The sequence below is a fragment of the Ranitomeya variabilis genome, chromosome 2 (genome assembly GCF_051348905.1).
Source record: "Ranitomeya variabilis isolate aRanVar5 chromosome 2, aRanVar5.hap1, whole genome shotgun sequence".
Lineage (NCBI taxonomy): Eukaryota > Metazoa > Chordata > Amphibia > Anura > Dendrobatidae > Ranitomeya > Ranitomeya variabilis.
This window is the reverse complement of record NC_135233.1, coordinates 780,651,942-780,667,028: the sequence shown is the minus strand read 5'-3', so window position 1 is coordinate 780,667,028 and position 15,087 is coordinate 780,651,942. Positions and strand designations below refer to the sequence as shown.

The 15,087-nt window shown below is 46.2% G+C and overlaps 1 protein-coding gene across 4 annotated transcripts in view; it reads right to left on the bottom strand.

The window, feature by feature from the left end:
- Positions 1-15,087, bottom strand: part of CEP162 (centrosomal protein 162) — a 280,487-nt gene that overhangs the window by 196,778 nt on the left and 68,622 nt on the right. For all 4 annotated transcript variants that reach the window (XM_077289793.1, XM_077289792.1, XM_077289791.1 and 1 more), the window contains 2 exons: positions 10,878-11,136; positions 2,938-3,071 (listed from right to left, as the gene is read on the bottom strand). In XM_077289793.1, the coding sequence (XP_077145908.1) occupies positions 2,938-3,071; positions 10,878-11,136 (393 nt within the window). The remainder of the gene's footprint in view (positions 1-2,937; positions 3,072-10,877; positions 11,137-15,087) is intronic.

Here is a 15,087-nt window from a genome sequence, read left to right as displayed (position 1 = left end):
CATTGTAAACGTAGAGCATGGTGTGCGAGGGGGCAGCTTTCTCAGCTCTGCATTTATAAATCTAAAAGCTGTGATTGTGTGAGAACGGCTGCTCCCAGTAATCTAAGTGATCCATTGTTTGATTTAGCTTCTCTTTGCTGCTCTCGGATGAGGTAGCAAAAACCTGCTGACAGATTCCCTTTAAAGTGAACCTGTCACCCCCAAAATCGAAGGTGAGCTAAGCCCACCGCCATCAGGGGCTTATCTGCAGCATTCTGGAATGCTGTAGATAAGCCCCTGATGTATCCTGAAAGATGAGAAAAAGAGGTTAGATTATACTCACCTGGGCGGGCGGTCCGATCCAATGGGTATCGCGGTCCGGGGCCTCCCTTCTTCTTACGATGACGTCCTCTTCTTGTCTTCACGCTGCGGCTCCGGCGCAGGCGTACTTTGTCTGCCCTGTTGAGGGCAGAGCAAAGTACTGCAGTGCGCAGGCGCTGGGCCTCTCTGACCTTTCCCGACGCCTGCGCACTGCAGTACTTTGCTCTGCCCTCAACAGGGCAGACAAAGTACGCCTGCGCCGGAGCAGCAGCGTGAAGACAAGAAGAGGACGTCATCGTAAGAAGATGGGAGGTGCTGGACCGGACCGCGACGCCCATCGGACCGGACCGCAGCGGGGAACGCTCCTGGGTGAGTATAATCTAACCTCTTTTTCTCATCTTTCAGGATACATCGGGGGCTTATGCCAGTGGGCTTAGCTCACCTTCGATTTTGGGGGTGACAGGTTCCCTTTAAATCATAGAAACCTTTTAACTTAATTTATGTGTTAAAGTATTGAAGTAAATTACGGCTATATCTACATATACAGTGGGGGAAATAAGTATTTGATCCCTTGCTGATTTTGTAAGTTTGCCCACTGACAAAGACATGAACAGTCTATAATTTTAAGGGTAGGTTTATATTAACATTGAGAGACAGAATATCAAAAATAAAATCCAGAAAAGCACATTGTGTAAATTATATTAATGTAATTACATTTTGCAGTGAGAAATAAGTATTTGATCCCTCTGGCAAACAAGACTTAATACGTGGTGGCAAAACCCTTGTTGGCAAGCACAGCATTCAGATGTTTTTTTATAGTTGATGATGAGGTAGGAGGAATTTTGTTCCACTCCTCTTTGCAGATCATCTCTAAATCATTAAGATTTTGAGGTTGTCGCTTGGCAACTTGGAGGTTCATCTCCCTCCATAAGTTTTCTACGGGATTAAAGTCTGGAGACTGGCTAGGCCACTTCATAACCTTAAGGCTTCTTTCACACTTCCGTCGGTAATGGGCCGTCACGAAGCGTCAGCGCGACGTACCGACGGAAGTGTGTGAAATAGTGAGTGACGTGACTCCCAAGGAGGAGAAGGGGGGGGTGGGGGTATTTCCGGCCGGGCATGCGCATTAAAAATGCAGGATAGGACGTACGAAAAAACATTCCCTTGAACGGTTTTTCAATACGACGGCCAGCCAAATACCGACGCATCCAGTGCACGAAGTATGTCCATACGTCGCGATGCGTCGGAAATACAAGTCTATGTGAAGAAAACGCATCCTGCGGGCAACTTTGCAGGATGCGTTTTTTTCACAAAACAACGCATTGTGACGGTTAGCTGAAAACGGAAGGGTGAAAGAAGCCTAATGTACTTCTTTTTGAGCCACTCCTTTGTTGCCTTGGCTGTATGTTTTGGGTCATTGTCTTGCTGGAAGACCCAGCCACGACCCATTTTTAATGTCCTCGCAGAGGTTGTCACTCAGTATTTTATGGTACATGGCTCCAGCCATTCTACCATTGATGCGGTGAAGTAGTCCTGTGTCCTTAGCACAGAAACAACTCCAAAACATAGTCTTTCCATCTCCATGCTTGACAGTGGGGACAGTGTTCTTTGGGTCATAGGCATCATTTCTCTTCCTCCAAACACAGTGAGTTGAGTTAATGCCAAAGACCCCAATTTTTGTCTCATCTGACCACAGCACCTTCTCCCAATCACCCACAGAATCATCCAGGTGTTCAATGGAAAACGTCAGACGGGCCTGCACATGTGCCTTCTTGAGCAGGGGGACCTTACGGGCACTTCGGGATTTTAAACCTTTATGGCGTAATGTGTTACCAATGGTTTTCTTGGTCACTGTGGTCCCAGCTGCCTTGAGATCATTAACAAGTTCCCGCCGTGTAGTTTTAGGCTGATCTCTCACCTTCCTCATGATCAAGGATAACCCATGAGGTGAGATTTTGAATGGTGCCCCAGATTGATATCGACTGACAGACATTTTGAATTTCTTCCATTTTCTTACTATTGCACCAACAGTTGTCTCCTTCTCACCCAGTGTCTTACTTATGGTTTTGTAGCCCATTCCAGCTTTGTGCAGGTCTATGATCTTGTCCCCGACATCCTTATAAAGCTCTTTGGTCTTGCCCATGTTGTATAGGTTAAAGTCTGACTAATTGAGTCTGTGGACAGGAATCTTTTATAAAGGTGACTATGTAAAACAGCTGTCTTTAATGCAGGTAACGAGTTGACTAGGAGCGTCTAACTGGTCTGTAGGAGCCAGAACTCTTAATGGCTGGTAGGGGATCAAATACTTATTTCTCTCTGCAAAATGCAAATAAATTAATATAAATTTATACAATGTGATTTTCTGGATTTTATTTTTGATATTCTCTCTCTCAATGTTAAAATTATAGACTGTTCATGTCTTTGTCAGTGGGCAAACTTACAACATCAGCAAGGGATCAAATACTTATTTCCCCCACTGTATTTAAGCTATTTCATGGTTATGTCTTCAAGTGAAAGCAGTGAGACAGGAGGTTACCAAATACCCTCTGTAGGACATCAATTCGTTGGGTCCTGATGCAGCAACCCAGTTAAGTACGAGCAGACTTTGCAAATTTCAAAACTAATGATTAACCACACCTTTTCATAGTCTTTAGCGTCTCCAATATTGACTTCAGCAGCAGTCTCTTGATGCTCCATTTTGTCCTTTGGAAAGCTGCTTGCATTTTCTGCAAACCGTATAGATTTAGTAGCAGACGTAGCAGACAACACACCTAAGAGAGAGAAAAACTAATTTGCTAAACGAAAACAAAAAAGTAGCTCACCAATAATTAAAGGCAACCTGTGACTAGAAACATGCTGCCCGAATTACAGGCAGCATGACTCTCGGTCTGGCTGGGTGATTGCGACTGGGTATGTTTGTATCAGAGAAAAACATTTGTAAAGCTAGCCATAGACTAGGGGGAGAAACCTGATTAGTCCCTGCCCTGCTCCAGTTGATTGACAGGTCTCTCCCATGTCTGTAAATAGGGAGAGACCTGTTAATCAACTGGACTAGGGGATGTAGAAATGTGCCAGGGGCTGTGTGGACTAGTCATGTCTATCCCTATAGTTTCCAATCGATATTTTCTCTGAAATGCAGCGGCATTGCAGAGGCAAACATGGCAGCCAAACTTCACAGGAGCATGAATCTAGTGACTGATCCTTTTTAATGGTGTTTTCCACAATAAAAAAAATAGAATTACACTTACCTGTAATTGGGTTTCTAAGACCCTCCACGACAGCACACAGGAGGTTGCCTCCCCATCCTAATTAGGGACAGGAAACAAGAGGTTTAAATAGCCCTCCCCTTCCCCTAATCCCCAGTGTTTTCCAAGGACCACAAGGAGTAAATGATTGATTAATTTATTTACACGAAAGAACCAAATGAACATAATTTATTGGGGGTAATTACCCGTGCTGTCGTAGAGGGTCTTAAAAACCAATTACCGGTAAGTGTAATTCTATTTTCTCTAATCCCCTCCACGACAGCACACAGGAAAATACCAAAGATTAATGGTTGGGGGGGGACAACAGCTTGCAGGACTTTCCTGCCAAAGATCTCTTATTGACATTAGATCTAATCTACAGTGTCTAGTGATGGTATGGACCCAGGACCAGGTAGCCGCTTTGCAAATCTGCTCGATGGACGCATTGGCCCTTTCTGCCCAGGAGACGGAGACAGCTCTAGTGGAGTGGGCTTTCAAAGATTCAGGAGGAGATAGATCCTGATTTCTGTAAGTGTCCCTGATTGTTTTTTTGATCCTGTTTGCTAGTGAGCTCTTGGAGGCCTTGTTTCTTTCGTTTGGTCCACCATACTGAATGAAGAGATTCTGATCTTTCCTCCAAGGAGGAGAGAACTGTCCGCCGAAAGTCTAGAGAGTGGAATCCTGTTTCTCTCTCGTCTTTTGGATTGTCATAGAAAGAGGGTAGAATTATTTCTTGGGGCCTGTGGAAGTCAGACGATACTTTTGGCACAAAAAAGATGGGTCTAGACGGAATATTATCTATTGTCCATGATTCTTAGATAAGGCTCTCTGATGGATAGAGCTTGAATCTTGCCCACCCTTCTTGCAGTTGTAATGGCTACGAGGAGTGCCGCTTTCCAGGATAATTTGTCTATCTGGATCTGGTCTATCGGTTCAAATGGTGCTATAGTTAGACCTTTCAGCACTATGTTCAAATCCCAAGATGGGACCATGTTGGATTTCTTTGGACGGATTCTGGACGCAGCTGACATGAATCTCTTTATCCATCGATGGTCTGCTAGATCCAAGCAGATAGGTGAAGAGAATCTGGGTTCTTGTGGAACACCGGACCCTGAAGTAGAAGGTCCTGCCTGTTCGGTAATAGGATTGGTCTTTCTGTTGACATTCGGGATAGTAGAGAGAACCAGCTCCTTTTTGGCCAAAAAGGAACCACCAGGATTACGGTTGCTCTCTCGTCTCGTATCTTCCTGAGTGTCTTCGGTATCAGAGGAAGAGGCGGAAATGCGTACAGGAGACCTTCTCCCCAATACTGAGACAAGGCGTCTACTGCAGTGGCTCCGTCTAAAGGATTGAGCGAGAAAAATGATCTGGTCTTTGTATTTGACCTTGTGGCAAAAAGATCCACCTGAGGTGTTCCCCATTTCTGGCACAGACTGCTGAATACTTCTGGGTTCAGTTCCCATTCTCCGGGATGTACAGACGTTCTGCTCAAGAAATCTGCTACTTGATTCTTGGCGCCTTCCAGGTGAACTGCCGAGATGGATTTGACAGATTTCTCTGCCCATCTGAAAATCTGGTCTGCTAGGTGTTGCAGCGGTGGATGCTTCGGACCTCCTTGGTGTCTTAGAAATGCCACTGCTGTGACATTGTCGGACAGTATCCTTACATGTCTGCCCCTGACTTGCGACTGGGCCTGGTACAACACCTTCCAGATCGCATACAGCTCCCTGAAATTTGATGATCTTGCGGCAATCTTGAGGAGTCCATTCTCCCTGATAGTATGTCCTTTCTATATGACCGCCCCATCCGTATTGACTGGCATCTGTGGTAACCGTAACACAGGGATCGAGTATCCATGGAACTCCCTCTCTCAAGTGTGGTCCACCAGGTTAGGGATCTCTTCACTGACAGAGACACAATCATCTTTTTGTCTAGGGAACTCTGTTTCCTGTTCCAAGACCTGCCTCTGTAACTCCCGCAAGTGGAATTGACTCCATTTCACACAGGGTATGCATGCTGTCATAAAGCCGAGAATCCTCATTGCCTCTCTTATGGAGGGTGTACTTCTCCTGAATTGGTGTATGTGCCTGATTAAGGCCTCCTGTCTGTCTTCTGGTAAAAAAGATGTTCTGACATTGGAGTTGAGTATGACCCCCAAAAATTTCATTCTGGAGTCTGGGACCAGGCATGATTTCTTCCAATTCACAATCCACCCTAGATCCTGTAGGATGGAAAGTGTGAAGCTGCAGTCTATTATGAGAAGTTTCTCTGATCTCGCCATTATCAGAAAGTCGTTCAGATATGGTACTATGGTCACATTCTGGTTTCTTAGATAGGCCACAACTTCTGACATCAGTTTGGTGAATATCCTGGGCGCCGAAGCAAGCCCGAAGGGGAGACATCTGAACTGGAAGTGATATAATACTCCCCTGTTCATTAGGGCAAATCTCAGGAATTTTTGATAGGAAGCATGTATCGGGACATGATAGTATGCATTGCTTAGGTCTAGGGTGCACATCACCATGTCCTTGTCTATGAGAGGCGTTGCGGACCTTATAGATTCCATCCTGAATCTTTTGTACCGGACCCATCTGTTTAGTGGTTTTAAATTTATGATCGTCCGGGAGTCTCCCGACGGTTTTTTTTTATTGAAAATAAATGGGAGTAATGGCCCTTGCCTCATTCTGAGATGGGTACTGGAGTTATCGCCTCTAATTCTATCAACTCCTGGATGTTTGTCCACATAGAGGAGTCTGAGAGCGGACAGGGTCGGGTTACAACAAATCTTTCTGGGGGACTGCTGGAGAACTCTAGTTTGTACCCCTTAGCAATTACCTGCAGAATCCAAGGATTTTGGGATACTTTCTGCCAACCCCCTAGAAATTTTTGTAACCGACCACCCACCTTGATGTCATTTATTTGGCTTTCCTGTACCTGCACTTGGGAAGATGGAGTCTCTACCCTTTCCACCCTTGGGATAAGACCACCTCCCAGTCTTCCCTTTCCCCCTGTAGTCTGTCTTCTGACTAGGTCGGGATCTACGAAAGGGCTGGTACTTTTTTGTATTTTCCTCAGGGAAGCCTTTCTTTTTATCTGAGGCCTTTTCTAGAATGTCATCCAGAATAGGCCCAAATACTTTATTCCGAGAATGGGATTCCGCACAACTTATTTTTTGACTGGATATCCCCCGACCAGGTCTTTAGCCAGATGGCTCTTCTGGCCGTGTTGGATAAAGACTCGCTTCTGGCAGCGAAGCGTACAGATTCAGCAGAAGCATCTGCCATAAAGCCTGTAGCCAGTTTAAGCAACGGCAGGGATTTGAGAATAACATCTCTGGAAGTCTTAGCTTTGAGATGTTCCTCCAAATCGTCTATCCATAGATGCATTGACCGGGCTACCGATGTTGCAGCTATATTGGCCCGTATTATTGCTGCGGAGGACTCCCAAGTTCTCCTGAGCAGACCATCTGCTTTGCGATCCATAGGATCCTTCAATGCGGAGGAGTCCTCAAATGGGATTGAGGTCTTCTTCGCCACTTTTGCTAATGGAACATCAATCTTGGGAACTTCATCCCACACTTTAATGTCCTCTGGATTATAAGGAAAATGGAGTCTGAAGTCTCTGGGTACCACTAGTCTCTTCTCCGCTTCCTGCCATTCCTCCAGAATCATGGAACGGATGTGGTTGTTGACGGGAAAAACCTTTGTGACCTGGGCATGTAATCCGCCAAACATCTCATCCTGGATCGAGGTCTCCTCTGGCGTGTCCTGTAACTGCATGGTGTTACGTACAGCATACAGAAGCTCATCTGTGTCTGCCGCAGAGAAGAGATATCTCTTCCCTCTGCCCAATGATCCGTCTCTTTCTTCCTGGTCAGAATCTTCCGAAACCTCTCCTTCGGAAGAGGGGCTAGACTCCCTTGGCCTCTTCCGTGAGGTTTGTGGTTCTGACTGACTTGTTTGGGGAAGATTCAAGCTTGAGATGGATGCCTGAACCTCTTGCCGAATCATTGTCCTCATACTGGATAGCAACGCAGTTTGTTCATCCCCCACAATCTTGGATGTGCATGATTTGCATAATGGCTTCCGCCAATTTTCCGGAAACTTAGTGGCACATATTGGGCATTTACTTTTCCCAGATTTTTTCCTTTCGGATGTGGGAATGGGAGGCTCTGCCTAGGATAGAAATACATATGGAATACTACGTAGGTAGGGGAGCAGGGGGAGGGGTGAGCTTTGTGGTATGGCTTAATATAGCCCACTCACGTGCCCCTGAAGCTGGTCAGTCCCCTCAGGTCTGGCTGTCTCCTCCATAGTAAGGACAATTTCAGCCGTATAGCCGGGTGCTCCTTTGTCAGGATGGCCGGCGGCATAAAGACCCCCTTAGTAAGTTTATATAGATTTTACCTGGTTGATCCTGCCCTCCTTACCGCCGCTGCGGTTGACCACGCCGTACTCCTCACTGAGGCCGGCGCCATTCTCCCACGCTGGCCGCGACCGGAAGTGACGCGGCCGTTGCGGCCGGAAGTGATGTGGCCGCTGGACCCAGAAGTGGACGCTTGGAAGCAGTCCCTGGTGAAGCTGTGGCCGCACGCTGGAGCTTGTCGCGTGCTGGAAGCGACCACCGCCCTGACTCCCCGGCAGGCAGGCACCCGGACTGAGAGCCCTCTATACGGAGGAAGCGGACCCGACCTACACTGGGGAGGCTGAGGGACCCCCCCATAGCAGGTATCAGCCGCAGATGTCTTGTGGCAGGGAAGGGAAAGGCTGGGCTCCCCGATCCCAACCATCTGCACAGCACCGTCGGAGGAGACGCTTGCCGTTCCTATCCGCAGTGGGACAGGAAAAACACTGGTGGGTGGAGTGGGGAGGGTCCTTTTAACCGCTTATTGTTCCTGTCCCACTGAGGGTAAGAAGGACATCCTCCAATGGTGCTGTCAGGTGGTGAACTGGAAAAGGCTTTTTCATGGGCGGTTTTGGTTCCAGAAGATTTTTCTTCTTTTCGGTTAGTTTCTCTAGTAATTCGTCCAGTGCAGAGCCAAACACATATTCTCCCTTGAACGGAATAGAGCATAGCTTGGATTTGGATAGAATATCTCCGCTCCACATCTTTAATCACAGGGCTCTCCGGGTAGTGCTGGAGAGTACCGCTGTCCTTGCTGTAATGCAAACTGACTCAGCAGAGGCGTCTGCCAGAAAGCCCGCCGCCTCCTGAAGGAGAGGTAAAGATGTTAGAAGATCTTCCCTTGGGAATTACTATTCCTAATATGGTCCTCCAGTTGTTGGGAGCCAGAGAAACAGGGTTCTCGTGACACAGGCAGATGCAACGTTTGTTTTTAAGGAAGCTGCTGATGCCTCCCAGGACTTCCTCAGTAAGCTGTCCATCTTGCGGTCAAGAGGGTCTTCGAGTTGTGAGGAGTCTTCAAAGGGTAACAGTTATTTTGGCAACCCTCGCCACCTGGATATCTACCTTGGGAACTTCAGTCCAACACTTTGAGGTGTCTTCATCCAATGGGAAGTGATCGCTCATCTCGTTTGGAATGTTTAACTTTCTTTCTGGAAATTCTCATTCATCTAGGATTAAATTTTGGATGTTGTCATGGATAGGACCATCTTTCTTTTTGACTTCAGACTACCAAATAAATAGTCTTGGACTGAGCGGGATTGTTTCTCCTCCTCAACCCCCATCGTCTTCCTGACCACTGACAGCAGTTCCTCCATATCTTCTGAGGAAAAAAACTGTTTCTTATCGTCCTCTGTCTGACTTGGAGTAAATTCGCTTTCTTCTCTCCAATCCCCAGAGACTGATGATTCAGCTTCTGAGTCCGAGATGTCTGCAGGGGTATATTTCCTCTCTTTTGAGACTGTGGGACACCCCCGAAAATGACTGGGAAAAGGTAGCCAGGGAAGACTGAATCTCCAGTCGCACCATCCATCTTACTTCATCCATCAGGGATGGTTGTTCCTCCCGGACAATTTTTTCTGTGCATAGCTGACACAAGACTTTCTTGTAACAGGAAGAGAGTTTTTGGGTTTGCACTGGGCTCTGCAGATACAGCTCTCAGGGAAGACACATCCATCATTCAGACCTCAGTCCTACATTATGGAGTCTTTTAGGCCGGGATCACACATGCGAGAAATACGTCTGAGTCTCGCATGGTAATACCCGGCATTGCCGCTGTCACTCAGGAGCGGAGCGTGCGGCCGCATGTATTGCTATGCAGCCGCACTCTCCGCTCCTGAGTGATGGCGGCAATGCCGGATATTACCATGCGAGACTCGGACGGATTTCTCGCATGTGTGATCCCGGCCTTATAGGAACCGAGATTCAGCACTTTTCCCTCACCCAATAGGATGAGATCTCTTCCCCTCTGTGATAGGATGTTTCCTGGCGCCTTCCGGGTTGAGAAGCAAAAAAAAAAAAAAAAAATTTCATGCCAAAATGGCAGTGCGTTCCACTGTGAAACGCAGGGCGGAAGTGACGTCGCGCTCTCAGTCCTTGCGATGTATGTAATTTCCTCTGTATGCCCCGGAATGCCGGGGAAAGCAGGAGCCACCGCCGGCACACAGGCGCGAGGGGGAGAGCGAGTCATGAAGCTGGGGGGCTACGGGAGGCCCCCAGCTTCCGACTATCCATCCAGTATTGCCAGGGGCGCTGGAGGATGGTGCGGTCCTGCCAGCGGCAGGAGCAGCTTCAAGGAGGAAGGTCCGGGACGATCGACCCAGGCTGCCAGGCTAAAGGTAACCCTCTAGGATGTCGCCGGCCCATCCAGGAGCACATACGAAAAACCTCTTCATCCTTTTAGGGAAAGGAAAACACTGGGGATTAGGGGAAGGGCTATTTAAACCTCTTGTTTCCTGTCCCTAATTAGGATGGGGAGGCAACCTCCTGTGTGCTGTCGTGGAGGGGATTAGAGAAAATTATGGATTCTTCACAAATTAGATGAAATTCATTATATTGCTGGGCTCCCCACCGATTATTTGTTCTAGGGTCCCGAGTCCCGAACTCCTCCTTAGGGCTCATACTCACTTGGGCGAAACTCGGATGAGTCTCGCACAGCAATACCCGGCACTACACCTGGCACAGAGGAGCGGAGCGTTCGGCTGCATGTATTGCTATGCGGCCGCACGCTCCGATCAGAGTGCCGGCAGCAGCGCCTGGTATTAACATGCAAGACTCATCCGAGTTTCGCGCAATTGAGTATGAGCCCTTACCTACACAAGTGGGGCAAGGACTTTGATTTGCATACACAATGCAGCTCTGAATAATTTCTATTGGAGTAGTAAAAACAGGAGTCTAATGTATAGTTACATTTAATGAAATTATCAATACCTTTTGATTTCTGAGATGTAGGTGACTTCCATTTCATGTCCGTATGCAATTCTTTGGACTTTAAGCTGTCATCATCAGAAGTCCGCTTCATTTGTATGCTAAGCTTTCCGTAGCCAGAGCTCTTCACATGAGAAAAATGTGGGTTTTGTACTCTTTTTAGATAAGACTGAGGACTGCTGACCATCTTGTTTGAGTGCTTGTTATGAATCAGGCCTGAAGTAGCTGTACTTACAGCAGGATAACTTCTAGGAGTGTCAGCCTATGTGAAAAAACATTTTACTTGCAATTTCAAGAAACGAATGCATTCACAATTATCATGAATAAAAGATACCAAACAAATCACAGCACGACAGACAACATTCCCGGAGGAAGTACTGTATATACTCGTGTATAGGCCGACCCGTGTATAAGCCGAGGCACCTAATTTTGCCTTGAAAAACTGGGAAAACTTATTGACTCGAGTATAAGCCGGGTCCCCTAATCCCGATTCAGGTATGCATGGTTACTCATCCCCATCCTGGTACGCATGGTTCGTTATCCCCATCCTTGTATGCATGGCTCCTTATTCCCATCCTTGTCTGCATGGCTCCTTATCCCTGTCCTAGTATGCATGGCTCCTTATTCCCATCGTTGTATGCATGGCTCCTTATTCCCATCCTTGTATGCATGGTTCCTTATCCCTATCCTTGTATATATGGCCCCCATGAGAAAGGCATAAAATTAAAAAAAAAAAAAAAAAAAAAAAATCGATCAAGTGTCCCCGCTCATTAGGGGAATGAATATTCATCTCTCTCCAAGCCTATGGGAGTGGAGAGAGGTGAATATTCATTACCTTAATGAAGGTGCACACATAACCGCACGGCAGCTGCTGGAAGCCCCCGACTGCTGCTGATACTGTGCAGACGCTATAAGTGGATAACTGGACTTGTTTTCTCATTTTGACTTGCATAGTTGTGGTCTACCTATGATGTCAATGACAGGCCTCTCTCATCTTTTTAAGTGTGAGAACTTGCACAAATGGTGGCTGACTAAATACTTTTTTTCCCCACTGTAGCTGTATATTATGATCCTAAATTATGTTTATGTTGACAATAATTAGTATGTACATCATAGCACAGAATGTCAATAAATGCTTGGCTTAAACCAGTATATACATATCAGATATTAGCTTTAGAGTCTTGACTTAAGGCCTAAAGGGAAGCGGTCAGCAGGTAATGGTGTGTAACCTGAGAACAGCATGATGTAGGGGCTGAGACTCTAATTTCAGCAATGTGTCACTTATTAGGCTGTGTGCTGTTTCAATACAGTGTTTCATCTTCAGGAGATAATCACTGCTGGACTAGCTGCCTACATGTCCCATGGTCCAACTCAGCCACCACCACGCATTACTATCAATATACAATGTACGTAGAAAGCTGCTAATCAGTGGTGTAGGAAGAGTTGGCTTTCTGAGAACAGCTAAATCTGAAACAGAAAACTCATGATCCCATCACAACTGCTTCACCCAGTAAACTAAGGCCCCTTTCACACATCAGTTTTTTGCAGTCAGTCACAATCAGTTTGCTCGAAGGATCCGTCGCAGATTGTGAAAAACTGATACGACGGATTAGTTTTTTCGACTGATATACTAGCGGATCTGGCGAAATAGGAGCATGCTCAGTTGAAAAAAACGGAATCCGTCGCCGGATTCCATCATTTGACGGATACGGTGCCCATAGGCTTCCATTCGAGCAAACGTTTTTTCGATGTACACAAAAAAATGTTACTTTGTCCGTTGTTTCCGGCCGCCGGACAAACAATTTTCGACGGATTCGCCAAATGATTCATGGAGGTAGCCACAATAAGGAAAGAGACTCACAAAACAATCAACAACAACAGACAATAGCATCCCAACTAGTGAAAATGCAGCAGCTGTCGGCTGTATACTATAGCTGTCACCTTGCTGTATCAGCATTGATTGGTGTTGGCACCAACCATGGCTTTTTAACCCCTTAGATGCTCCTGTCAAAAGTGACAATGGCATCTAAATGGCTAACAGAGTGTGAAGGCTTCCTCTTTAACCCTATCGGCATCCTGAAATCATGATTGTGTGGTCCTGGTGTTTGTCATGGCAATTCACAGCCAAATAACGGCTTTAGAGTCTGCCGGCTATAGCGTCATGTTCAAATGTTGTAAAAATTTCGGTGGTAAAACGTAAGTTTTGTAAACTTCCCTGAAAAAAAATGAAAAATTGCTGCTACAGTTTTAAACTTTCTAGGATCCTAACAAAATAAAAAGATATTTTAAAAATGGTGCTGATGTAAAGCGGACATGAGGGAAATGTTATTTAATGACTACCGTATATATACTCGAGTATAAGCCGAGATTTTCAGCCCATTTTTTGGGGCTGAAAGTCCCCCTCTCGGCTTATACTCGAGTCATACCCAGGGGTCGGCAGGGGAGGGGGAGCGGGGGCTGTCTAATTATACTCACCTACTCCTGGCGCGGTCCCTGCAGGTCCCTGCTTCCCCGGCGCCGGCAGCTTCTTCCTGTACTGAGCGGTCACATGGTACCGCTCCTTACAGTAATGAATATGCGGCTCCACCTCCCATAGGGATGGAGCCGCATATTCATCACTGTAATGAGCGGTAACGGTGACCGCTCAGTGCAGGAAGCTGCGGTGCCAGGGAACTAGGGACCTGCAGGGACCGCGCCAGGAGCAGGTGAGTATAATGGGGAGGGGGAGCGCTGTGCGATATTCACCTGCTCCCCGTTCCGGCACTGCTCCGTCTTCAGTGTCTTCTGCAGTGACGCTTAGGTCAGAGGGCGCGATGACATGGTTAGTGCGCGCCCTCTGCCTGAACGTCAGTGCAGAAGACGCTGAAGATGGAGCGGCGCCGGAACGAAGTCAGGTGAATATTGAAAGTGCCGGGGGCCTGAGCGACGGAGAGGTGAGTATGTGATTTCTTTTTTTTTATCGCAGTAACAGCAAATGGGGCAAGTGTCTGTATGGAGCATCTTATGGGGCCATAACGTTTGTGCAGCACTATATGGGGCAAGTGTCTGTATGGAGCATCTTATGGGGCCATAACGTTTGTGCAGCACTGTATGGGGCAAGTGTCTATATGGAGTATCTTATGGGGCCATAATTAACGTTTGTGCAGCACTATATAGGGCAAATATCTTTATGGAGCATCTTATGGGGCCATAATTAACGTTTGTGCAGCATTATATGAGGCAAATGTCTGTATGCTGTATCTTATGCGCCATAACGTTTGTGCAGCACTATATGGGGCAAATATCTTTATGGAGCATCTTATGGGGCCATAATCAACATTTGTGCAGCATTATATTGGGCAAATGTGTCTATGGAGCATCATATTGGGGCCATTATTAACCTTTATGCAGGATTATATGGGGCATATTTTAATATGGAGCATCTTATGGGGCCATCATAAACTTTATGGAGCATTATATGGGGCTCCTGATTCAATATGGATATTCAAAAACACTTAACCTACTGATGTCTCAATTAATTTTACTTTTATTGGTATCTATTTTTACTTTTTACATTTACCGGTAGCTGCTGCATTTCCCACCCTAGGCTTATACTCGAGTCATTAAGTTTTCCCAGTTTTTTTGTGGCAAAATTAGGGTGGTCGGATTATACTCGGGTCGGCTTATACTCGAGTATATACGGTATTTTATGTGGTATGACTGTCTGGATTAAAGGGATAATCATTCAAAGTTTGAAAATTGCTAATGTTAAGAAATTTTTGACATTTTATTTATAAAAATATCAGAACTCAGAAAATATTGACATTGAAATTTATTATTAACAACCTACAATGTGTCATGAAAATACAGTCTAAAAATCAATGAGCTTTGTTGAAGGGTTCTTGAGTTATTACTAGTTATGAGCGAGTATGCTCATTACTCAAGATTTCCGAGCATTTTGACGTGCTCGGAGATTTAGTTTGTCTCGCCGCAGCTGAATGATTTGCGGTTGCTAGACAGCCTGAATACATGTGGGGATTCCCTAACAAACAGGCAACCCCCACATGTATTCAGGCTGTCTAGCAGCCGCAAATCATGCAGCTGAGGTGACACAAACTAAATCTTCGTGAACGGAAATCTCGAAAAACGAGCATACTCGCTCACCATCCTGGTAGCTCTTCTCTGAACTTGCTCCTTTTTTTCGATGTCTTTTAAAAAATGTGGTGCCCAGAAT